The following is a 27,208-nucleotide window of genomic DNA, read 5'->3' on the forward strand; positions in this document are numbered from 1 at the left end:
GTGTGTGTGTGTGTGTGTGTGTGTGTGTGTGTGTGTCTCTCAGTCTCAGTAGGAGGAGCCTGTTCTGTTTAGTTCACTTCAGTTAGTTTGAGTCGCAGAGACTCGCAGCTGCAGCTTCTGGTGAGTTTAACTCTTTGTCTGATTAGTTTAATGTCATTGACTAGTTTAACGCTTTTTAAAGTCACCGCAGAGTTTCACCGTCGATCTGCAGGTTAAAATGTGAAAATGGCGGTGCGGCTTCGGGCCTGATCCAGATTAATCCCGATTACTGACAAACGCACATCTGGATGAGTGTGTGAGAGACACACAGGTGTGTGAAGGACTCTGTGAGTCTGTCAGTAATGTGTTTGTTCACAATGACAGTTTGTTTGTCGTTTAATCGTGTCAGAGCGCGTTAGCCGTGACGCTAATGTGTTAGCCTGTTAGCATGAGTCTGCGGATAAACGCCGGAATATTTGCCGTTCAGTCACTGAATTACACAACAGAATCTGATTCACATGTCCCTGATTCACACACATGAACAATTAACGACTTAAAACTCATTTAAGATCATTTGTGCGTCGGTGAAGTCATTAATGAGCGCCGGTAACAGGCCGCAGAGAGACCGACAGATAAACACACAGAGGATAGACAGCTTATTATAAACACTCATATATGTTTATATATATATAACTTATATATATATTATTTCATCAGCGTATGGACAGATAGAGAAGCAGACCAATCCTAAAGGCTTGTATATAAACATTAATTCACATTGAGATAAGTTATAAACACTGACTTTATATCAGACAGACAGGTAAATAAATACAGGTGTCACTCCTTTTCTGAGTGTTTCTTGTAATTTTGTTCACCCTAGCCCTAACTGCATTTACTTCTGAAAAAACAGGTAGTGAAAACTGCATTTATATGAAATATAATAATGAAATATAATAATGTGTCTAACCCTAATTGAACTGCCAGTAAACGCAGCTTGTGGACACTGACCGTTCAGAATCACACTAACGTGTGTGTGCCGGGCCTCAGGTTCTCCCATCAGCCCTCTGGGTTAGGGAAACTGTACATTACGAATGAAGCCTTGACCTCAGAAAGGTCACCCAGATGTTGGTCAGATTCACGCCTCACAGCGCTAACCTCAGCAGGATCTTGAGCCGGAACATGAGCGTTGGCTTCTCTCTGTCTGAAGGAGGAACTGGTTGTGTTGTGTGATTGTGTGATTGTGTGTGTGTTGTGTTGCAGTGAATCATGGCTCGCAGTGACGGCTGAAGATCCTCAGGCTCTCGCGCATCAGCTGTGAGTTGGAGAAAGTTTTATTCTGTTAGTTTGGGGATGAAGTGGTGCGGATTGTTAGTTGGATGTGAAGTTTAGAATCTGTTTAAAAGGGGTCATGAACTGCATTTTATATTTTATGTTACATTTTATATGTTTTCCCAAGGTGCTCTTTTAATGTTAGTAGAATATTTGCATCAAAAACTGTAATAATGTAGAAATTAAAGGACATTTTCTCCCCTCTGATTTAAACAGTCCAATTTTAACCCAATGTGTGTGTCTGTGCAGACGGTCTTGCGCTGAGGAATTAATCTCTGTCACATTATAAATGCAGATGTCAAGTGATATGAGTGATGATGTGCATGTGAGCGTGTGCTCCCTCAGGTCCTGTAGTTGATGGAGTGTGTGGTGTGTTTGAGGTCATGGCCACGGGCTCCTCCAGAAGCGACTGTAGCAATAACACCAGAGAGCTGCACGCCGTCGGTAAGTCCACGCCAACAGGAACAGGAAGTGACATGTTTTCTTCACATGCTGATGTGTGTTGTGTCTGCATGTGGCAGTTTCCTGTGCCAAACTCAAGAGGAAGAAGAACTGGTTTGGAACGACCATCTATGTGGAAGTGACATCAGAGGGAGAGAGCAAGAAAACCGCCAAATCCCACAGTTCCTCCAATCCCAAGTGGGACGAGCGTCTGACGCTGTGAGTCTCGAGGGAAGCGCTTCACCGCTCAGACTAGTGTTATCTGCTCTTTTCTTTAAGACTGGTCATCAGTTACATAAGAAGTAGATTGGTCTGACTTTAATCTGAGAAGTAAGCCTGATCCCTCCAGCGTAACCCTGACCCTAACCCTGACCTCCAGCTGTTCCCTAACCCTAACCCTGACCTCCAGCTGTTCCCTAACCCTAACCCTAACCCTGACCTCCAGCTGTTCCCTGACCCTAACCCTGACCTCCAGCTGTTCCCTGACAGTCAGAAACACAGCCAGGCTTTATGCTGCTAATTGACTGACTCTCTGTTGCAGCTTTTAATGGAGTAATCAGTGTTTTCTCTCCAGTGTAACAGAGGACATGAAGCGAGGTGTTCGTTTATTTGCTGACTCTGTGTTCAGGAATATTACGCCACACTCGCAGCTGGATTTCAGAGTTTGGAGTCACCACACGCTGAAGGCCGACACTCTGCTGGGAAAAGCCTCACTGGACCTGATTGGGACCCTCCGGAAACATGACGGCAAACGTACGTCTGATCCTGAGCCTGATTACACATGCCAGAAACATTATTCATGATTCATGTCTAAATATATACCTGGATGCTTAAAGAAGGGAATTTGCTTGAAATTGAAGTTTTGCTCTAAATTTTCCAGTTGGAATTTTGAGGCCATAATTATAAAATGGCGTTTCATGTCGTTTTCTTCCACAGCAGCGCGTCACTGATCTGTGGCCCTGAAAGGGTGTTTTGGATTTAAGTCATTGTGCTTTAATTATATTATAATTAGGGGTGTAACGGGACACACAACTGATGGTTCTGTACAGCAGCATAAGATTGCTCTTTTAAAAAAAAAATTATTAAACATTGGTTTACTGAACAAATTGTCTCTCTATCTTTAACAGGGTATCCGCGGGGTCTTAAAAGCATTGAATTTGGTATACAAAGTCTTGGATTTCGTTACAAAGGTCTTAATTTTTTTTTTGCCTTTTCTATGATTAAGTTCATACCGTAACAAAATTAACTGTTACTAATGTAGACTAATTAAAAATTAGTCGCGTAATGTTGAGTGCACCTCGCGCTCCACGTCATAGCAGAACGCGCGAAAGTGTGCGCACCCGTTACGATGGTTACTAATCAGAGCTTTTCTGTTAAAAGAACATGTTTTCTACCCGGTCTTTTCAGTAGTATCTGGCCACAGCCATGCACGCGCGCTCTCGCTACATTGTTGAAGAAGCGCGGATGATCTGAAAACACAGACAAGCTGGAGTTCAGCGATCTTCATTTGAGAAGCTTGCGCTGTTTGTGCGACTAAATCTGCGATCAAAATGCAGGCTGATATACAGCAGTGTTTTTAATGTTGATCATTATGCGAGCAAGAATGCAATGTTTCCCGACTATCCACACAATTTCAAATGTGACATTGATTTTATACAACATTAAAAAAAAAAAAGGTTAGGGTTAGTTAGTTACCGCCACCTACTGGTGATTTTTAATATCATATTTTTATTAATATTAAACGTTTTTTAACATTGCATATTTATTGAACATTGTTTTATTTAAAGCATTATTTATTTTTTAAAGGTATTATAAAGGTGAAAAATGAAATGGAAAAATCGATTAAATGGGGCAAATATTGTCCCTTAATGGAAAGATGTGACTGCAGTCTAAGTGGAAGAGTTGGGGTACGGCACTCTAAAAAATGGGAGAACTAAGGAAAGGGGATATGTAGAATTGCACAAGTGCTACTGCTAAAGAGTGCAATGTCAATACAGCCTGTTAGCTTAATTTAAATTTCTCATAAGCTTAATCGAATTGGCCTAGAGAGAATAATTATGACATTTTCTGTCTAAAGACTACATATAAAATAGCTACCAAAATTAAAGTAACTGCAGTTTGACTAAAAGTAATGACTAAAAGTTGACAAAAAATGCAAACACATTTCGTCAACTAAAACTATGAAAGGCAGAATGACTCAAATGTGACTAAGACCAATAAGCATTTTCATCTGAAGATGAAGACTAAGACTAAATCAAAAATGGCTGCCAAAATTAACATTGGCCTACACACGTGCGCTACAACGCTGCTGCGTATGTATTAAATATGACTGATAATTTAAATAAAATGTTTTATTTAATTCGAGTAGTCTATTTGTACATAATTATTTTTTAGGGTTTAAAATGTATACAGATTTGACATTTTCCCCTCATACTTCTGTCGGAATTGGTACGAAGTTGACATTGAATTTCATTTGAAATGGTATTAAAAAGGTCTTAAAAAGCCTTGAATTTAAGTTGGAGGATCCTGGGGGTACCCTGATTAAATTAATTCAGTTATAATTAAAAGTTTCTCTAATGCTTTAAACTATATAGGAGCCTATATAGCCTTACTTGCACATTACTATTAAAGGTTAACAATAGAGCCCAGCGGAGCATCAGGGGGCGGAGCAATGGGGGGTGGGGCAACGGGTCAGGGTGGGCAGGTCATCGGGGTGGGGCAATGGGGGGTGGGCAGGTCATCAGGGGGCGGGGCAATGGGGGTGGGCAGGTCATCGGGGCGGGGCAATGGGGGGTGGGCAGGTCATCAGGGGGCGGGGCAACGGGTCAGGGTGGGCAGGTCATGGGGGGTGGGGCAATGGGGGGTGGGGCAATGGGGGGTGGGGCAATGGGGGGCGGGGCAATGGGGGGCGGGGCAACGGGGCGGGGTGGTAAGGTGTGTTGGACATCGGCTGCGGCTGGATGTAACCGATAGGCGAGATTAGCCGTGCCGCAGGAGGAGCTGCAGACGGAGACGTGGAGTCGGACACTTTCTGGTTCCCGTAGTGACCGCTCACGTGGTCTTTGCATACTTGCATACCACAGCTGAAGTGAAATAAATGCAATATTTGCCAAATAATACACAGATGTTTCAGAGACATTTTCATTCAGTACTTTATGTGCTGCTTCATGCAGCGTCTGTTTGAACAAGAATAAAGTTCAACATAAGCTACTATCAATGAAGAGGAGTCTACGTTTTACAATCAGTTTTAATTTGATAAAAATGGCACAATGTAACATCGCAACTACATGAAAAGAGTGTTTACTGTTATAGAAAACTGATTTGTGAGCTTTAGAGGAACTAAAGGTGTTCGAATAAACACGAAACACACGTGATCGTTGTCATGCGGTGAATCCGGCCAATCGTGGAACAGCTGTGTCGTCATCAGAGCTCCTGCATCCGCTCTTGAGAAGCTGCGCTGGCTGAGTTCTCCGGCTACTCTCGCGGTGCTTTGATGGCACACGTCACAGTCACGTGGCGTCGGCGCTGTATCAAGTCGGACAAAATTTCTAACCGGCATGCACTGCTTCAAGTCAGCCGCCGATCGGTCTGTGCAGAGCTGCATGAAGTCGAACAAGCCTGTAGGGTTCATCAGGGGGCGGGGCAACGGGTCAGGGTGGGGCAACGGGTCAGGGTGGGGCAACGGGTCAGGGTGGGCGGGGCAATGGATCAGGATTGGTGGGTCATCAGGGGGCGGAGCAATGGATCAGGATTGGTGGGTCATCAGGGGGCGGAGCAACGGGTCGGGGTGGGCGGGGCAATGGATCAGGATTGGTGGGTCATCAGGGGGCGGAGCAATGGATCAGGATTGGTGGGTCATCAGGGGGCGGAGCAATGGATCAGGGGGGCGGGGTATCAGGAGCACGTTTGGTATGAGTGACGCCATGAGAGTGTCGCCATGCGTACTGTGGGTGTATCGCGGTTTTTCGGTTCAGTTTGAATATCGTTACACCCCAAATTCTTATTATTGGGAAATTCTTGTAATTTAGAGGTAAATTAAATAAAAATGATAACAAAAATATTCTAAAAATCTGCATAGATATAATGTCTTTAGATTTCTTGACATGTAGTGTGCAGAGAGAGCATGAAGGTCCCGGATTATAATGTGTGTGACAGCAGAGACTGGTGTGATGTTGTTTCAGTGGAGAACGTGCGAGAGGTGTTGACACTGACCGTGGACGGCAAGAATGGAGTCGTGTCCACCGGTGAACTCACAGTGTTCCTGGACGGGCTCTCGTTTGACCCGCTGCACATGCACAACGGAAACCCCACCACTGCGAGCAGTAAGACCCCTGATCTGACCTCTGACCTCTGGCCTCTGACCTCAGGCTGCCCGTGTCATCCCTCTGTCTGTCTTACAGAAGTCCATCAGAACGGAGACGCTCTTCACGAGAACCGGGATGAGACTCAGAACAGGTGAGGAGGAGGAGGAGGAGGAGGAGGAGGGTTCTCTGGTTCCTCGTGAGCAGATCATCAGCTCTTTCATGCTTATCACTGTGTGTTTGTAAAAAAAGTGGTAAAAAATGTAATATATGTTTGGCTTAATTATACATAATTGTGTGTCTGTACCTCATCATCATCATCATCATCATCATCATCAGTATCTCTTCTGTATCATAATCAGTAAACAATGAATTGATTGATATTTCTCTAACTTGATTCTGCAGGTCTGTGAATGGCTCAGACGGACCAGAGAATGAAGCTCCGCCCACATCATCTGCCAACAGCGAGTTTAGCCCCTCCCCCCTCCTCAATGGAGACAGAGACTCCTCCCCTTCACACCAAACTCCCAGTCCAAAGGCCACGCCCACTCCGCAGCTTGGCAACAGTGACGTGAACAGCGAAGCCGGTGAGAGTCGTGTGTCACTTCCTGCTGCTCATTTCCTGTGGATCTCACAGAAAGTTATTTTTAATACTCGTCTTGAATATTTCTAATAAAGCAGAATGATGATTGATGTCTGTGTGTGTCAGTGAACGGCGAGGGGTGTGAGGTTTCGTCTGCGGGTGATGATGACAACGCTGCTCCTCCCGCCGCTGATGTTTCCTGCAGTTCTTCCTCTTCTCCTGCAGGTGGCGCTCCTGCTCCTGCCATCACTGCATCATCACCAGCCTCCACTTCTGCAGCGCCGGCCACACACACACACACACACACTCCTGCTGCCTCCAGCTCACCCGACCCTGAGGGAGCGAAACCAGGACAGCAGCCGCCAGCAGCCGGACCAGAACCACTGCCACCCGGGTCAGACTCTCACACACACTCTCACACAAACACTCACACAAACACACACACACACACACACACACTCTCACGCACTGCCACCCAGGTCAGACTCACACACACACTCTCACACAAACACTCACACAAACACACACACACACACACACACACTCTCACGCACACTGCCACCCAGGTCAGACTCACACACACACTCTCACACAAACACTCACACAAACACACACACACACTCTCACGCACTGCCACCCAGGTCAGACTCACACACACACTCTCACACAAACACTCACACAAACACACACACACACACACACACACACTCTCACGCACTGCCACCCAGGTCAGACTCACACACACACTCTCACGCACTGCCACCCAGGTCAGACTCACACACACACACACACACACACACACTCTCACGCACTGCCACCCAGGTCAGACTCACACACACACTCTCACACAAACACTCACTCAAACACACACACACACACTCTCACGCACTGCCACCCGGGTCAGACTCTCACACACACTCTCACACAAACACTCACACAAACACACACACACACACACACACACTCTCACGCACTGCCACCCAGGTCAGACTCACAGAAACACACACACACACACTGCCACCCGGGTCAGACACACACACTCTCACTCACACACAAACACACACACACACACTGCCACCCGGGTCAGACTCTCCCTCACACACACACACATATATTGCCACCTGGTTCAGACTCACACAAACACACACACGCTGCCACCTGGGTCAGACTCTCTCTCACACACACACTCTCTCTCACACACACTCACACTCACACACTGCCACCCAGGTCAGACTCATACACACACTCACACACTGCCACCCAGGTCAGACTCATACACACACACTGCCACCCGGGTCAGACTCTCATACACACACACTCTCTCTCACTCACTCACACACACTCACACACACACACATACTCCCACTCTCTCACGCACACACACACACACACACACTAGGGCTGTCAAAATTGCTCAAAAATGACGTTCGAATATTCCCTCTAAAAAAAACACATATTCGAACTATTTGAACATCTGGTTGCGCATTTTGTCAATGACGCACATTACGTCAATAACAGGACAAATTAATACAAAGAGACATAACTACTTGTATAGGTAGTTTATTTAAGTTTAAACATATTTGACAACGTATTACCTACACAAAAACAAGTAAATCACCTAATGGCCAAGACCGCAGACCTCACTCTCGCTCGCTCACTCGCACGCACTCTTTCTCTCTCTCTCGAGTGATTTCAATGTTAAGTCAATGTAAAGACGCGTTTATGCGCGTCTGGAGGTCTTGCGGCGCGAATGAGGCGTTACGCTCTCCGCGCGTCAATTTCGCTTCAAACTTTTGCTTTTGACACGCAAATGGATTCAAAATGCTCAAGCGTCCAACTAGACGCGGTAGACGCAAATCCGACATTGAACGCTCCGAGCGAGCTGTGCTGTGGTAAACATGGAACTTTTCCTTGACATGAAACGGTAAATAATCAAACCAGTGGAAGCCTGCAGTGCATGAAACTGCTGTATCTAACCTACCTTATTCATGCAATATCTATTCAGTCAGTACAGTAGCCTACACTTTAGTAATGTTTCTGTTTAACGTTAACGCTTCTTCCTGTGACCTGTCCCTGACCCCTCAGGCAGCTCTGCTACCGCGGGCGTTTTTCCACATTCGAATATTAATTTTAACATTCGAAATTCTGTTTTTTAAAATTATTCGAATATATATTCGAATTTAGAATATTCGTTGACACCCCTAACACACACACACTCTCACTTACTCAAACACACTCACTCACTCTCTCACTCACTCTCACTCACTCTCACTCACTCACTAACACACACACATGCTTGACCGTTACACTGTAATCTGAGTGAGTATGTGTTTTCTCAGATGGGAACAGAGGAAGGATCCTCACGGCAGAACGTACTACGTTGATCACAACACGAGAACGACAACATGGGAGAGACCGCAGCCGTTACCGCTGGGGTGAGACGAGTATTTCCGAGACGAGTATATCTAAGACAATTATTTCTGAGACGAGTGTGTCTGAGATGAGAGTGTCTGAGACGATTATTTCTGAGACGAGAGTGTCTGAGACGAGTATTTCCGAGACGAGTATATCTAAGACAATTATTTCTGAGACGAGTGTGTCTGAGACGATTATTTCTGAGACGAGAGTGTCTGAGACGAGTATTTCCGAGACGAGCATATCTAAGACAATTATTTCTGAGACGAGTGTGTCTGAGACGATTATTTCTGAGACGAGAGTGTCTGAGACGAGTATTTCCGAGACGAGTATATCTAAGACAATTATTTCTGAGTATGTCTGAGACGAGTATGTCTGAGATGAGTATTTCTGAGACGAGAGTGTCTGAGACGAGTGTGTCTGAGATGAGTATTTCTGAGACGAGTGTGTCTGAGAATAGAATGTCTGAGACGAGTATATCAGAGACGAGAATGTCTGAGACGTGTATTTCTGAGACGTGTGTCTGAGACGAGAATGTCTGAGACGAGTATATCTGAGACGAGAATGTCTGAGACGAGTATTTCTGAGACGAGTGTGTCTGAGACGAGTATATCTGAGACGAGAATGTCTGAGACGAGTATTTCTGAGACGAGTGTGTCTGAGACGAGTATTTCTGAGACGAGTGTGTCTGAGACGAGTGTGTCTGAGACGAGTGTGTCTGAGACGAGTGTGTCTGAGACGAGAGTGTCTGAGACGAGTGTATCTGAGACGAGTGTGTCTGAGACGAGTGTGTCTGAGACGGGTATATCTGAGACGAGAATTTCTGAGACGTGTATTTCTGAGACGAGTGTGTCTGAGACGAGTATATCTGAGACGAGTGTATCTGAGACGAGTGTATCTGAGACGAGTGTGTCTGAGACGAGTGTGTCTGAGACGAGTGTGTCTGAGACGAGTGTGTCTGAGACGAGTATATCTGAGACGAGAATTTCTGAGACGTGTATTTCTGAGACGAGTGTGTCTGAGACGAGTATATCTGAGACGAGTGTATCTGAGACGAGAATTTCTGAGACGTGTATTTCTGAGACGAGTGTGTCTGAGACGAGTATATCTGAGACGAGAATGTCTGAGACGAGTGTGTCTGAGACGAGTGTGTCTGAGACGAGTGTGTCTGAGACGAGTGTGTCTGAGACGAGTGTGTCTGAGACGGGTATATCTGAGACGAGTGTGTCTGAGACGAGTATTTCTGAGACGAGTGTGTCTGAGACGAGTATTTCTGAGACGAGTGTGTCTGAGACGAGTGTGTCTGAGACGAGTGTGTCTGAGACGAGTATTTCTGAGACGAGTGTGTCTGAGACGAGTATTTCTGAGACGAGTGTGTCTGAGACGAGTGTGTCTGAGACGTGTATTTCTGAGACGAGTGTGTCTGAGACGAGTATATCTGAGACGAGTGTGTCTGAGACGAGTATATCTGAGACGAGAATTTCTGAGACGTGTATTTCTGAGACGAGTGTGTCTGAGACGAGTATATCTGAGACGAGAATGTCTGAGACGAGTGTGTCTGAGACGAGTGTGTCTGAGACGAGTATATCTGAGACGAGAATTTCTGAGACGTGTATTTCTGAGACGAGTGTGTCTGAGACGAGTATATCTGAGACGAGAATGTCTGAGACGAGTGTGTCTGAGACGAGTGTGTCTGAGACGAGTGTGTCTGAGACGTGTATTTCTGAGACGAGTGTGTCTGAGACGAGTATATCTGAGACGAGTGTGTCTGAGACGAGTGTGTCTGAGACGAGTGTGTCTGAGACGTGTATTTCTGAGACGTGTATTTCTGAGACGAGTATATCTGAGACGAGTGTATCTGAGACGAGTGTGTCTGAGACGAGTGTGTCTGAGACGGGTATATCTGAGACGAGAATTTCTGAGACGTGTATTTCTGAGACGAGTGTGTCTGAGACGAGTATATCTGAGACGAGAATGTCTGAGACGAGTGTGTCTGAGACGGGTGTGTCTGAGACGAGTGTGTCTGAGACGAGTATATCTGAAATGAGTATATCTGAGACGGGTGTGTCTGAGACGGGTGTGTCTGAGACGAGTGTGTCTGAGACGAGTGTGTCTGAGACGAGTGTGTCTGAGACGAGTGTGTCTGAGACGAGTGTGTCTGAGACGAGTGTGTCTGAGACGAGTGTGTCTGAGACGAGTGTGTCTGAGACGAGTGTGTCTGAGACGAGTGTGTCTGAGATGATTATTTCTGAGACGATTAATTCTGAGACGAGAGTGTCTGAGACGAGAGTGTCTGAGACGGGTGTGTCTGAGACGAGTGTGTCTGAGACGAGTATATCTGAAATGAGTATATCTGAGACGGGTGTGTCTGAGACGAGTGTGTCTGAGACGGGTGTGTCTGAGACGGGTGTGTCTGAGACGGGTGTGTCTGAGACGAGTGTGTCTGAGACGAGTGTGTCTGAGACGAGTGTGTCTGAGACGAGTGTGTCTGAGACGAGTGTGTCTGAGATGATTATTTCTGAGACGATTAATTCTGAGACGAGAGTGTCTGAGACGAGTGTGTCTGAGACGAGTGTGTCTGAGACGAGTGTGTCTGAGATGATTATTTCTGAGACGATTAATTCTGAGACGAGTGTGTCTGAGACGAGTGTGTCTGAGACGAGTGTGTCTGAGATGATTATTTCTGAGACGATTAATTCTGAGACGAGAGTGTCTGAGACGGGTGTGTCTGAGACGAGTGTGTCTGAGACGAGTATATCTGAAATGAGTATATCTGAGACGGGTGTGTCTGAGACGAGTGTGTCTGAGACGGGTGTGTCTGAAATGAGTATATCTGAGACGGGTGTGTCTGAAATGAGTATATCTGAGACGGGTGTGTCTGAGACGAGTGTGTCTGAGACGAGTGTGTCTGAAATGAGTATATCTGAGACGAGTGTGTCTGAGACGGGTGTGTCTGAGACGGGTGTGTCTGAGACGGGTGTGTCTGAGACGGGTGTGTCTGAGACGAGTGTGTCTGAGACGAGTGTGTCTGAGATGATTATTTCTGAGACGATTAATTCTGAGACGAGAGTGTCTGAGACGAGTGTGTCTGAGACGGGTGTGTCTGAGACGAGTGTGTCTGAGACGAGTATATCTGAAATGAGTATATCTGAGACGGGTGTGTCTGAGACGAGTGTGTCTGAAATGAGTATATCTGAGACGAGTGTGTCTGAGACGAGTGTGTCTGAAATGAGTATATCTGAGACGAGTGTGTCTGAGACGGGTGTGTCTGAGACGGGTGTGTCTGAGACGGGTGTGTCTGAAATGAGTATATCTGAGACGAGTGTGTCTGAGACGAGTGTGTCTGAAATGAGTATATCTGAGACGAGTGTGTCTGAGACGGGTGTGTCTGAGACGGGTGTGTCTGAGACGGGTGTGTCTGAGACGGGTGTGTCTGAGACGAGTGTGTCTGAGACGAGTATATCTGAGATGAGTACATCACACATCTGCTGTTCCTCACTGAGCTTTGAGTTCTAACCCCTCAGAGTTCAGATCACTGATAAATATAAATAACTGGATTTATATAAGGGCTGCGACAAATTGATGCACCGCGATTCGTGGATCGATTCTGAGATTTTCGACATGCATTGTGATTCTCTTTCCAATCGATTACAAACGAGTCCACGGAAGTGGTTAAACGTACTTGCACCTCAGAATGCTATTATAATGTGAAATCAATGTAAACAGCCCACTGCAAACACTTGTAATTTGCTTCAACCTTTTCAAACTTTATGAAAGATTATTTTATGGAAGATTCAAGCAGTTTGTTTTTCATGTGTATATTTATTAATGTTTTGATGCATGTCATTGATCTTGTGTGTGTGTGTGTGTGTGGACTCTCTGACCTCAGCTGGGAGCGCAGGGTGGATAACCGCGGCAGAGTTTATTACGTGGATCACAACACCCGCACCACCACATGGCAGCGGCCCACCATGGAGTCGGTGAGGAACTTCGAGCAGTGGCAGTCTCAGCGCAGTCAGCTTCAGGGAGCCATGCATCAGTTCAACCAGAGATACCTTTACTCGGTACATCACCTGTGTGTGTGTGTGTGGTCATGAGTAACTCATCTACTCACTGATGCTGTTCAGCGCTCACTCTCTCTCTCTCTCTCTCTCTCTGTCTGTCTGATCCAGGCCTCCATGATGTCGGCTGAGAACGATCCTCTGGGGCCGCTGCCGCCGGGCTGGGGTAAGTTAGCATTCGCTGTCGGTGCGTCTCTCCTGCTAGCACGCACGCGCGTGTGTGTGTGTAACGTGAGTGTGTTGCGCTCGTGTTCTCAGAGCGCCGTGTGGACACCAATGATCGCGTCTACTTCGTCAATCACAACACCAAGACGACGCAGTGGGAAGATCCACGAACACAAGGGTGAGTGAAGCTCACGACTGTCCTCTACAACGACTCAGATCTGCTGTGCGCTCTCATCATGCGTGTGTGTGTGTGTGTGTGTGTGTGAATCAGGCTGCAGAACGAAGACCCGCTCCCCGAGGGCTGGGAGATCCGCTACACCAGGGAAGGCGTGCGCTACTTCGTGGATCACAACACGCGCACCACGACCTTCAGTGACCCGCGGACCGGCAAATCATCCGTGTGAGTCCATCAGTCCGACAGTAGCTGTGTTTCCTGACAAACATGAGAATTAAACTTGTGTGAAAAAAATTGTAATATCACATAAAACATCTGTGAATAAAGCACAGTTTCCATCACGTGTTTAAAGTCCAACTGAAATCAAAATTGACCCTATTTACTTTGTTAGCGCATATTACTAGTCTTGTGGTGAACAATTAATCCGTGCAAGTTAATACACAGAAAAAAATTGTTTGCCGTCATAATCTTTAATTAAAGTCTGAAAAGTTACTTCCGGTCTGGAATGCCGTTCCTTCTCTGATGATGTAGGTTTGACGGCTTGGGTTGGGAAACGCTTAACCACTCCCCTCAAACCATTAGTCTGTAATGAGCGAGAGATGGAGAGGAGGAGCGCTAGAGTAAAACTTATTTTCACTGGGAAATAAGTCGTTTGCAACTTCCGGTTCACGCGGACTTTAAGAGAACAGAATCTGGGATACTGATGCAAAATATCAGTAATAGAGTAATAAAAGCTTCTGTAAGTGTGGAAGCCTGTGTCTGTTTCTCCTCCATCATAAACGAGTGTGTCTCGAGCGTCAGACGAAACACAGTAAACCTTGTCATGTTCTCTGGCGTTTGGATGCTGGTGTTCGGGAACACACTCGTGTGTGAGACGCTTCTGGAGGCAATTAAACCAAATCATTCTGATCACACACTCCGGTGTTTCAGAAACACTAAACCAACATTAGAGATGCTGCGATGCGATTGGTCCACTGGTTGATCCGGTTATCCAATCACAGCTGACGCTGAGCCAAAGTCACATGAGTTTATTGTTGCACATCGAGGATTTATTTGGTAAATGTGTTTCCATCGAGTTTATGGCATGTCGGATAAAAACTATCTTCATATCATTGAGCACATGTTTTTTATGCGCGTTTTAAGATTTCATGTGCATCTCCATCTGATGTAAATACGTGGATGGAAAAAGCTTGTGTGTCATTACAGGCGCTGTTTTCCTCTAATGTGTGTGTGTGTGTGTGTGTGTGTGTGTGTTGAGCAGCACTAAAGGTCCACAGATTGCATACGAGCGAAGCTTCAGGTGGAAACTGGCTCATTTCCGTTATTTGTGTCAGGTAACACTCGCCCAACTCTTCAACACACATGAAACCCAGTGTGTGTATCGTTTCCAAACGCATGTCTCTGTGTTCTCAGTCCAACGCTCTCGCCAGCCACGTGAAGATCACCGTATCCCGACAGACGCTGTTCGAAGACTCGTTCCAACAGGTCGAGGAACACACACACCATCAGCTTCAGTCATGTGACTCTCCGACAGGTTCTGAATGTGTCTTTCTCACTCCTCACTGTAGATCATGAACTTCAAGCCGTATGATCTGAGGAGGCGTCTGTACGTGATCTTCAAGGGCGAGGAGGGACTGGACTACGGAGGCCTTGCACGGTACAACACACACACACACACACACACACACACACACAATCAGAAAACACCAGCCATTCATACTTTAGCACACAGAACACCCAACCATAAAGAAGCAGAGCTGGAGTTCTGAGAAACTGCATGTTCACTGTATTCTGACACAGAACAGGAAGTGACATCAGAGCTACACAGGGATGCTTCTGTCGATCGATCGCACTGCATTATCATTTCATTTCATATTTAATATATTTTCATACACAATGTTTTCTGACATTTTTTGACTGATTTATTCAAACATACTTCAAACAATGATGACATCATTAACAAGTCAAGTAAAAATCTAATGCATTAGTAATAATGTGCATGTGTTTAAAAAATGCACTGATTTTAGTGATATGTTGTTTCTAGCTGATGTGATGTGGACATTGAATGAGTTTCCTGTGGTTGAACATCAGGTGACATGTTCACTAACACTGATTGGCCATTCACTCGAGAGAGGATCATTTTGGCCAGTGGTTTTTTTCCAACATCCCATGTGTAATTCTGTAGTAAAGAGGAAGAGTTGGGTTAGCTAACCCTAACCCTAAAGAGGAAGAGTTGGGTTAGCTAACCCTAACCCTAAAGAGGAAGAGTTGGTCGACGGAGAAGAGACGCAGTGTTTCTGTCTAAGAAAAACATAATTTACAATTGGAAGTTTAAGGCAATGTTGGCATCATTAGAGAGTTGAGTTTTATCTAAAACAAACCGTTTTGACAAATTCTAGGGCTGTAATCAACCAAAGAAAATCTTGGTCGACTGAAGTCCTGAAAGTTTGAACTAAAAATCGACTAAAAATGACATTAGGAAAAAAAAAGTTTAATTAATTAGCTGCGCACTGTGCGCAGTCCTTGGTAGCCTTGTTGTCCGCCTAAATGAATTACAAATAAACATAAAAAATTAATAGGCTATTTGCAGTATATTAAATAGTTTTTGACCTAATTATTTTGCAGTGAAATGAGTCTGACACGAGTGTGTCGGCTCTGCAGCGCTGCATCACGTGCACCTGCGCAATATCACAGCCTATGGTTTCCGAAAATAGTAGTTTAGAAAATGTTGTCAACTAGTGATATCATCACAAGAACTTTTGAGGAATATGCAACATAATTTAGACAATTGTTTTTGTCTTATGTATTATAATAACTGACAGACACTATCATTTCAGTCGCTCTGCAGCTCGCACAGAGCAGGGCTGAACACGGGAGCTCAGCTTTGCGGCTGAGACACGAATAGACAATTAACTTAAAGCTTTTACTCTTGAACACAAAAGGCACGTCCACTTTAATAAAAAAAGAATATTTATTAAACAAACCAGATCAAGTAATAATATTCAGCAAACCTTTTAGTAGCCTACTTTCTTCAATCTGTCTCTCTTCTCCAGTGGGTTGGGCTAATCCAAAAGAAGTGAAAACAAGGGGGGTGTTCTGAAGACAGACTATTACCTGTGAAACAGGGGTGCTCTGAAAACACCCCCATTAGCAATTAGTGCTTCCCACCTGATGAAATGAACGCGGCAAAAAATCGACCAATCAGAATTTTGGTCGAGCCAGATCGTATCGACCAATAATCGACTAATGCCTCGTTTCCACTGAGCGGTACGGTACGGGACAGTACGGTACGGTTCGGGTCTGTTAACCATGATCTGGCTAGCGTTTCCACTGCCAACAGTACCCTTACTTGATAGGCGTGGTGTTTCGATCAACGTCATTTTCGCGCGAAGAAGAACATAGAGCATGTAGAACATGCTACAATGGATGACATGCAGCAGATCTTGTTCTTGCTCCTCGACATGTTTGTCACAAGAAGACAAGCGCCGACATTAGGCTTTTCTCAATATCAAGTACGCAAAGTTTGTACTTGCCATGTGCGACTCCTACATGCAAATGGTACAGCGCGTTCTTAAAAGAGTCACTCAGCTCGCTCTGCTACTCCGGTTATCTCTGTTAACTTGCTCTGTATGTACATTTTAAGCAACAATAAAACGAAATATGTTATAAAACACCACTCTGCCTCTTTTCGTTTTCATTTAAATAAATTAAACATTATAGGGACACAAATGTGGTTCATGCGCAACGCATATTCATTATTCACTGCACGTTATACGTTATTCTATTTATAACAAAACGAAATTTAAAACACAACCCTAACGTTACCTCTTTTCGTTTAAATAAAAAAAAATTAAACATATTCCAGGCAATATATGCGTTTGTACAAATGTTGCAATAAACATCAGTGATAATCTTGTAATAAAAAAATGACAAGAAACCATATTTCTTTTTGTAAAATTTCAGTTTTATCAATAATAGCCTATATAAAAGTTTAAGTAAAAGGTACAAGAAGCTATACAATAAGAAATAAAGCAAACAATTCAGTCAAATATCCAAATGCAGCACTCTAGTCTAACATTACAAGTAAGTTAAAGTTAAATATAAATAGCCTATAACTTAATATGAAACTAAACTTAGCCCTCAGCCAAAACGATTGACAGGGAACTCATTATATATTCACGAGAGCAAAGATCGCCCGTTAGGTCTACACAAGACGAATTATATCTCATGTTTAACCACTACCGTCGGAGTAAGCGACGAACGTCAGAAGATTAGCCGAGGAAAGGCTCATCCAGCCGGGAAACATGAGCGCCGAGCGCCCGCTGACCGCATGGATCTCACAACCGGGGAAAAAAAAATCATCTTTATAAATAAACCACAGATTTGAGCTTTAAACAACTACATTCTCGCCTGAAAAACTCTTAAAATTACATTTCGTGATACAGTAACAGTAGTATTATATTAAACTGTATATTAAAAAATGGCGCTTCTTATGTTGTCATTCCCCTTGTAGCACGCGCAAGTGACGATTCTCTGTCAACCAATCAACGTCGTGCAGTGAGTCTAGCTCCACCTTTTAGTACCGTTCCACTGTGCTAGGTACCCCAATGGAAGGGTACCTAAAAAGTGGTACGGTACGGTTCGGCATTTTGGTACCATTCACAACTTTTGATAGTGGAAACGCAAATAAATGCGTACCGTTCCGTACCGTACCGTACCGTACTGCTCAGTGGAAACGAGGCATAATCAACTGGGAGATTACAGCCCTAACAAATTCACCACTTATAAACCGGCCGCTGACGGGTTCGTTTTGTTCCGTTAGTAATGGTATGGGTCGACTGTGAGTGATGACACCACCCTGGTGTGTGTGTGTGTCCAGGGAGTGGTTCTTCCTCCTGTCTCACGAGGTGCTGAATCCCATGTACTGTCTGTTTGAATACGCCGGCAAGAGCAACTACTGTCTGCAGATCAACCCAGCGTCCACCATTAACCCTGATCACCTGTCCTACTTCTGCTTCATCGGGCGCTTCATCGCCATGGCAAGTCTCACACACACACTCTCACGCACACACACTCTCTCACACACACACTCTCACGCACACACACTCTCTCACACACACACACGCACGCACACACACTCTCACACACTCTCACACACGCGCACACTCACTCTCACACACACTCACACACACACACACACTCACACACACACTCTCACACACACACTCTCTCACACACACACACACACACACACTCACTCTCACACACACACACACACTCACACACACGCGCACACACACACACACTCTCTCACACACACACACACTCTCTCACACACACACACACACACACTCTCTCACACACACACACACACACGCACACACACACGCACACACACACTCTCACACACACACACACACACACTCTCACTCTCACACACGCACACACACACACACTCACACACACTCACACTCTCACTCTCTCACACACACACACACACACTCACACACACACGCACTCACACACACACACACTCTCACACACACTCACACACACACACATCAGTAAACCTGTAGTCTGTAGGCCAGCTGCTCATTATCTCTCATGTTTTCAGGCTCTCTTCCATGGGAAGTTCATTGACACTGGCTTCTCGTTGCCCTTCTACAAGCGCATGCTCAATAAAAAGCTGATCCTGAAGGATCTGGAGTCCATCGATCCGGAGTTCTACAACTCTCTCATCTGGATCAGGTGATCAAACTGGCCAACGAACGCATTCTTCAGGTTTCACACACCCAGGAGTGTAATGTTGAGGTCAGAGGTCGCACTTGTCTGTCCAGTCAACGCTTCTGATCGCCGCTCATGTGATTCGTTCACAGAGACAACAACATCGAGGACTGCGGCCTGGAGATGTACTTCTCCGTGGACATGGAGATCCTGGGCAAAATCACGTCACATGACCTGAAAGCGGACGGTGCCAATGTGCTGGTGACCGAGGAGAGCAAAGAGGAGTACATCGGGTACGAGCGCATCACACCAGCGTGTTCTGTGTGACGGTGTGTGTGTGTGTGACCGGTGTGTGTTCTGTGTGTGTGTGTGTGTGTGTGAGAGAGTGTGTGTGAGAGAGTGTGTGTGTGTGTTCTGTGTGACGGTGTGTGTTCTGTGTGACGGTGTGTGTTCTGTGTGACGGTGTGTAACGGTGTGTGTTCTGTGTGACGGTGTGTGTTCTGGGTGACGGTATGTGACGGTGTGTGTTCTGTGTGACGGTGTGTGTTCTGTGTGACGGTGTGTAACGGTGTGTGTTCTGTGTGACGGTGTGTGTTCTGTGTGACGGTGTGTGTTCTGTGTGACCGGTGTGTGTTCTGTGTGACCGGTGTGTGTTCTGTGTGACCGGTGTGTGTTCTGTGTGACCGGTGTGTGTTCTGTGTGACCGGTGTGTGTTCTGGGTGACGGTGTGTGTTCTGGGTGACGGTGTGTGTTCTGTGTGACCGGTGTGTGTTCTGGGTGACGGTGTGTGTTCTGGGTGACGGTGTGTGTTCTGGGTGACGGTGTGTGTTCTGGGTGACGGTGTGTGGTCTGTGTGACCGTGTGTGTTCTGGGTGACGGTGTGTGTTCTGTGTGACCGTGTGTGTTCTGTGTGACGGTGTGTGTTCTGTGTGACCGTGTGTGTTCTGTGTGACGGTGTGTGTTCTGTGTGACCGGTGTGTGTTCTGTGTGACCGGTGTGTGTTCTGTGTGACCGGTGTGTGTTCTGGGTGACGGTGTGTGTTCTGGGTGACGGTGTGTGTTCTGGGTGACGGTGTGTGTTCTGGGTGACGGTGTGTGTTCTGGGTGACGGTGTGTGACGGTGTGTGTTCTGGGTGACGGTGTGTGACTGGTGTGTGTTCTGGGTGACGGTGTGTGTTCTGGGTGACGGTGTGTGACGGTGTGTGTTCTGTCCCGCAGGCTCATGGCTGAGTGGAGGTTTTCTCGTGGCGTGGAGAATCAGACCAAAGCGTTTCTGGACGGCTTCAACGAAGTGGTGCCGCTGCAGTGGCTGCAGTACTTCGACGAGAAGGAGCTGGAGGTCAGGGGTCAGGGGTTAGGGTTTCCCCCGTCCGACCGCAGAGCCGCTCTGTGACGTGTGTGTGTGTGTGTGTGCAGGTGATGCTGTGTGGCATGCAGGAGGTGGATCTGCAGGACTGGCAGAGGAACACAGTGTATCGTCACTACACACGCAACAGCAAACAGATCATCTGGTTCTGGCAGGTGCGAACGCAAGCTTCTCTTCTAACCCTAACCCTGAGACGTTTACAGTGTTTCACATTCATATTTGTCTCGGCCAAAATTCTTGAACATTTTAAAAATTATCCTTTACGGGAAAAGTAAATAAACAACGATATTAATAATGCATTAATATTAATTATATTAATTAACTGCTGTATTTTCCCAAAATATAAATTGCTCCCAAATTGCATTTGTTGAGGGATTCGCATTCAGAAATAATGTAAAATAGCGGTAAATAAAACAGAATGTTTACAATCATTATAATTCCCATCACTCCACAACAAATCTTTTCAATGCAACTGTATTCAGAACAGGAATGAAAAATATAAGTATAAAACAAACAAATTATAGTGCATTCATCATAAACAATGTGTATTATGAACGGCATGCCTAAACGAATGTGTTTAAAGTGAAACTAGTGGTGTTCGTGAAATGCACTTTACAATTAAACTTGCGCTCATGTTCTTCTCTCACTCAGAATAAATACAATGTTTGCCTTTGCATGTTTTATGTGCTTGACGTTACTTGCATTTTATTAATAATTTTGCAATAAGTTGCAGTACATTTCAGATGATTAAAAAAGCGTGACTTATATTCTGGAAAAAATATGGTAAATGAACATCATAATTAAAGTGATTTTTATATATATATGTATGTGTGTGTGTGTGTGTGTGTGGGATGATTTATCTATCTGACACATTAACTGTAAACAAACTTTTTCTATCATTTTTTTCTTCCATCCTCATTTATATTTATAATAGACGTGATTTAAACGTGGATCATTTTCCCTGTTCTTTATCCATGTCAGTGATTAGGATGTTGAAGTAGCGATTTCTGCCTTTAGTTGTTTCCACGAGTCGTGTTTAACAGTCTGAACGTCAGCGTTTCCCAGGTCTGGTCATGTGTGAATCGTGTTGAGCGTGTGTGTGTGGTGTGTTTGTGTGCAGCTGGTGAAGGAGGTGGACAACGAGGTGCGTCTGCGTCTGATGCAGTTCGTGACGGGAACCTGCAGGCTTCCATTGGGCGGCTTCGCTGAGCTCATGGGTGTGTGTCCGTGCTTCAGAAAACACATGCTGATCCTCCAGATAAACACAGATCCTCCAGATAAACACACGCTCAGATCCTCCAGATAAACACACGCTGATCCTCCAGATAAACACAGATCCTCCAGATAAACACACGCTCAGATCCTCCAGATAAACACACGCTCAGATCCTCCAGATAAACACACGCTGATCCTCCAGATAAACACACGCTCAGATCCTCCAGATAAACACACGCTGATCCTCCAGATAAACACAGATCCTCCAGATAAACACAGATCCTCCAGATAAACACACGCTCAGATCCTCCAGATAAACACACGCTGATCCTCCAGATAAACACACGCTCAGATCCTCCAGATAAACACACGCTCAGATCCTCCAGATAAACACAGATCCTCCAGATAAACACAGATCCTCCAGATAAACACACGCTCAGATCCTCCAGATAAACACACGCTGATCCTCCAGATAAACACAGATCCTCCAGATAAACACAGATCCTCCAGATAAACACACGCTGATCCTCCAGATAAACACAGATCCTCCAGATAAACACACGCTGATCCTCCAGATAAACACACGCTCAGATCCTCCAGATAAACACACGCTCAGATCCTCCAGATAAACACACGCTGATCCTCCAGATAAACACAGATCCTCCAGATAAACACACGCTGATCCTCCAGATAAACACAGATCCTCCAGATAAACACACGCTCAGATCCTCCAGATAAACACACGCTCAGATCCTCCAGATAAACACACGCTGATCCTCCAGATAAACACACGCTGATCCTCCAGATAAACACAGATCCTCCAGATAAACACACGCTCAGATCCTCCAGATAAACACACGCTCAGATCCTCCAGATAAACACACGCTGATCCTCCAGATAAACACACGCTGATCCTCCAGATAAACACAGATCCTCCAGATAAACACACGCTGATCCTCCAGATAAACACACGCTCAGATCCTCCAGATAAACACAGATCCTCCAGATAAACACACGCTGATCCTCCAGATAAACACACGCTGATCCTCCAGATAAACACAGATCCTCCAGATAAACACACGCTCAGATCCTCCAGATAAACACACGCTGATCCTCCAGATAAACACACGCTGATCCTCCAGATAAACACAGATCCTCCAGATAAACACACGCTCAGATCCTCCAGATAAACACACGCTGATCCTCCAGATAAACACACGCTGATCCTCCAGATAAACACATGCTCAGATCCTCCAGATAAACACACGCTGATCCTCCAGATAAACACACGCTGATCCTCCAGATAAACACACGCTGATCCTCCAGATAAACACACGCTCAGATCCTCCAGATAAACACACGCTGATCCTCCAGATAAACACACGCTGATCCTCCAGATAAACACAGATCCTCCAGATAAACACACGCTCAGATCCTCCAGATAAACACACGCTGATCCTCCAGATGAACACACGCTGATCCTCCAGATAAACACAGATCCTCCAGATAAACACACGCTGATCCTCCAGATAAACACACGCTGATCCTCCAGATAAACACACGCTGATCCTCCAGATAAACACACGCTGATCCTCCAGATAAACACACGCTCAGATCCTCCAGATAAACACACGCTGATCCTCCAGATAAACACACGCTGATCCTCCAGATAAACACACGCTCAGATCCTCCAGATAAACACACGCTCAGATCCTCCAGATAAACACAGATCCTCCAGATAAACACAGATCCTCCAGATAAACACACGCTCAGATCCTCCAGATAAACACGCTCTGATCCTCCAGATAAACACAGATCCTCCAGATAAACACAGATCCTCCAGATAAACACACGCTGATCCTCCAGATAAACACACGCTGATCCTCCAGATAAACACAGATCCTCCAGATAAACACACGCTCAGATCCTCCAGATAAACACAGATCCTCCAGGTAAACACAGATCCTCCAGATAAACACAGATCCTCCAGATAAACACAGATCCTCCAGGTAAACACAGATCCTCCAGATAAACACACGCTCAGATCCTCCAGATAAACACGCTCAGATCAGACCCTAACGGCTGTAAAGGACTCTGTTTATTCTCATCTCTCTTCGTCCTCCAGGGAGCAACGGGCCGCAGAAGTTCTGCATTGAGAAGGTGGGCAAGGAGACGTGGCTGCCGCGGAGTCACACCTGGTGAGTGTCATGATGATGTTAGAAACCTGACGCCTCGTTCACGTCTCACTCGCTCTTCTGTTCTCAGCTTTAACAGGCTGGATCTGCCTCCCTATAAGAGCTTCGAACAGCTGAAGGAGAAGCTGCTCTTCGCCATCGAGGAGACGGAAGGGTTCGGTCAAGAGTGATGAACGTCTTTGCCCTTTACGGCGACGCATCAGCCAAGTAAAACAAAACCATGAAACTTGCACAGACGATTACCAATGTAAATAAGCTATTTTGTCATTTTAAACCAAATCTTTATCTTAAGACCTCATTTAGCGATCTTCATAACATGATTCCCCATGAATATGCAAGCGTTCAAGCTTTTCTGATCTTTTCAATGCTGATATCTATACACAACGCTTTGGTTTATTCATTTGGCGGGTTTTTTAAATGAACCTGAAAAAAAACATTAGAGAGGATTTTATAGTAGAACTCAAACTTATGGCTCTAGTTTTATAGAGCTTTTACAGAATGATTGTAGAGTTTGATCAGGTGCCTGGGGTTTTTCTCTTTTTTTGTGTTGTTGGACATTAAGTTTTATTGTTAAGCGCTTGCATGGCTGCCTGCGAGTGAGAGATGACTGGCCTCCTCTAGACAGACAGACAGACAGCTGTCTCACATATCACTCATCAGGATCGGCTCTGGACAGTATTGCTGTTGGCACTTTAGTATTCATCAGAATCTGCACATGCTCAGAAAGGCTTCGCTCAGCAGATGAAGTCAGTTGTGCTCGAAGCACTTCATTATTTCTGTGGCCTTTGACCGTCAGGGGAGGAAAACTGTGTCCATAAATATTTCATATTAAAATATATGAGTTCAAACAAACTTGGGTGTCTCTCGTGTTCTTCAAGTGGGATTTATTTTGATTTTTCAATTGCATCTCATCACAGCCCTACATTAAATACATGTGTTAATGTTTTATATTCTACTTTATTTAGCTTTATTTCATTTGCACAAAGAATATACAAATATGCCAGAGTTAAAATTGCTCCCAAAATCCTTACAAAACATTTGGATGATGAATTGTTCTGTGAGAAAAGCTAAGGTAAACTGAAGGATTTAAAGTTTTTACTGCTTGAATATCCTCATTCTAGTTTACAACAATCAAACTGTCTAAACTGGGCAGTCGTATCTGTGAACTCTCATCAGGTCTGTCAGAAGATCCAGCAAACCTACAGAAATACAGCAGAAGTGGTGAATTACAGGCCGCTTTAATGCCTAGATTTCGTCACTCGTTCGGCTTCTGCTAATGTCAGACGTGAAAGAGTCTAAAATAGTCGGTAGTAAATCTCCATCGTACACAAATCAACTGTGAGTCGTTAAAAAGCACAATTAAGGCATCTCAGGGTTCGAGAACAGCGGGACTCATCCGTTGAGTTTCTTCAGAAGCTCCAGCGCTTCCTTATGGACCTGCATTGGGTCAAACGTGATCATTACGCTGATGACGATATAACAGATAAATATGACTGATGAATGTGTTTATGAACCTGTTTGTCTTCCTCTGTGACTGCAGGATAGTCTCGCGCTCTCGTGAGCCACAGCGCCGCTCGCTGGACGTCTCTCAGCATCACGTACGTCTTTCCCAGCATCAGCAGGTTCTTGCTGTAGAAATTTGGGTCAACTAAATAGAAATATTAAACTGTTAAAGTTGTATCAGTCACATGTAAAATAAATAAAAAACAAACATGACGGTGCTTGTGTTTATATCATACGGGACCTTCTTCAGCTTTCAGGAAAAACGCCAAAGCCTGATGGAGACAAAACATGTATAGTTTCACTGCTAAATGAAGTGTCTACATAATATAGGCTAAAACAAAATAACATTTCCAACACTGAAAACCCCATAATTATTATTCATTTCACTGACATCTTCATAAGTGGCTGTCGGAGGTGACGCAAAAATAACGGCTGCAACTTTCCGCTGGTACCACGGTAATTCAGCGAACGCAAAACACCTGCGTGGAGGAGACGTCACTGTTACTGGAGGGTTAAATATGATGAGCAAATATATGTATGTTTATATCAGAACAAACTCACCAGTAACCAAGAATATGGATAGACGTCGCATCTTTAGGGTTGAGCTCGATTGCTCGCTGTAGAAATGAGCGTTAAAGAAGTTTCATTCGTTCAGTGGTGAACTTTGATGCTTTAACCCAATGAACATCTTACCTCCAAATGCTCTCTAATGATGTAGGAATTTCCTATTTTGACTTTGATCCCTTCATAATCCCCAACATCACTGAGGCAAATGGCGAACCACTGCAGACGACAGACATCGAGTCAAACATCGGCTCAAACACTGCAATACTCGTTTACAGAGAGAATGATGCTGTACTTTGTGAGCTGCAAAGGAAGACTGGTTTTTCTCCAGAGCTTTGCTGGCGAAGTCGAAGGCCTCGTACGTGAGCCGCTTCTTCTCCTCGGCGCTGATGCGGGACAGTAAAGCCAGATCGCGAGACGCTCGAGCCAAACGCCACAGGAACTCTGCCTCATCACTGGGACAACAACAACCCACCTGAGAGTTACCAGTCCTCTGGAATATGTTCATTAATATCTAAACACTCGCTGAGCAGCTTAGACTCGTGCTCAACTACTAGAGAAACTATCACTATAATACTCTATATATCATCTAACTCTGCTGATGTTAGTGTTCTTCTCTATATATCATCTACCTCTGCTGATGTTAGTGTTCTTCTGAGACGGGCTGGTTTTCATCTGTCATCTTTTACTAATGAGTGTGACATGCTAGTTAACAACTGAGACGCCTCGATTACCTTTTCTGACATGCGTTCATTTGTGCCGTTTTTACACTGGCTCATTAGCATTATCAGGTTAGTTTTACCAGTCCTCACACATTATCAGGTTAGTTTTACCAGTCCTCGCACATTATCAGGTTAGTTTTACCAGTCCTAACACATTATCAGGTTAGTTTTACCAGTCCTAACACATTATCAGGTTAGTTTTACCTGTCCTCGCACATTATCAGGTTAGTTTTACCTGTCCTCGCACATTATCAGGTTAGTTTTACCAGTCCTCACACATTATCAGGTTAGTTTTACCAGTCCTAACACATTATCAGGTTAGTTTTACCTGTCCTCGCACATTATCAGGTTAGTTTTACCAGTCCTAACACATTATCAGGTTAGTTTTACCTGTCCTCACACATTATCAGATTAGTTTTACCAGTCCTAACACATTATCAGGTTAGTTTTACCTGTCCTCACACATTATCA

The 27,208-nt window shown here is 45.0% G+C and overlaps 2 protein-coding genes across 2 annotated transcripts in view; one reads left to right on the top strand and one right to left on the bottom strand.

Moving 5' to 3' along the window:
* On the top strand, window positions 1-24,800 carry wwp1 (WW domain containing E3 ubiquitin protein ligase 1). Its single transcript, XM_084102116.1, has 25 exons — window positions 1-120; window positions 1,240-1,293; window positions 1,654-1,752; window positions 1,830-1,968; window positions 2,378-2,502; window positions 5,931-6,071; window positions 6,150-6,204; window positions 6,456-6,637; window positions 6,760-7,027; window positions 8,973-9,068; window positions 12,938-13,112; window positions 13,221-13,275; window positions 13,368-13,452; window positions 13,546-13,674; window positions 14,711-14,783; window positions 14,863-14,934; window positions 15,018-15,106; window positions 18,329-18,488; window positions 19,064-19,197; window positions 19,326-19,466; window positions 20,391-20,511; window positions 20,589-20,693; window positions 21,659-21,755; window positions 23,879-23,951; window positions 24,019-24,800. Exons 3-25 carry the CDS (start codon window positions 1,692-1,694, stop codon window positions 24,116-24,118), a joined length of 2,676 nt encoding a protein of 891 aa, XP_083958242.1. The 5' UTR covers window positions 1-120; window positions 1,240-1,293; window positions 1,654-1,691; the 3' UTR covers window positions 24,119-24,800.
* rmdn1 (regulator of microtubule dynamics 1) overlaps window positions 24,784-27,208 on the bottom strand; it is a 3,227-nt gene continuing 802 nt past the window's right edge. Inside the window, exons 4-10 of the mRNA XM_084102118.1 lie at window positions 26,311-26,470; window positions 26,145-26,234; window positions 26,013-26,068; window positions 25,843-25,930; window positions 25,693-25,723; window positions 25,463-25,596; window positions 24,784-25,385 (exon numbers count right to left, since the gene is read on the bottom strand). Coding sequence (XP_083958244.1) covers window positions 25,341-25,385; window positions 25,463-25,596; window positions 25,693-25,723; window positions 25,843-25,930; window positions 26,013-26,068; window positions 26,145-26,234; window positions 26,311-26,470 — 604 coding nt within the window. The 3' untranslated portion in view covers window positions 24,784-25,340. The remainder of the gene's footprint in view (window positions 25,386-25,462; window positions 25,597-25,692; window positions 25,724-25,842; window positions 25,931-26,012; window positions 26,069-26,144; window positions 26,235-26,310; window positions 26,471-27,208) is intronic.

Source organism: Abramis brama, assembly GCF_963993115.1.
Source record: "Abramis brama genome assembly, chromosome: 24".
Lineage (NCBI taxonomy): Eukaryota > Metazoa > Chordata > Actinopteri > Cypriniformes > Leuciscidae > Abramis > Abramis brama.

Coding starts and splice junctions, on each gene's coding strand:
- wwp1 (XM_084102116.1), top strand. CDS start 1,692: ATGGCCACGGGCTCCTCCAGAAGCGACTGTAGCAATAACACCAGAGAG. Junction 7,028..8,972: donor CCAGAACCACTGCCACCCGG/GTCAGACTCTCA, acceptor GTGTTTTCTCAG/ATGGGAACAGAGGAAGGATC. Junction 23,952..24,018: donor CTGCCGCGGAGTCACACCTG/GTGAGTGTCATG, acceptor TTCTGTTCTCAG/CTTTAACAGGCTGGATCTGC.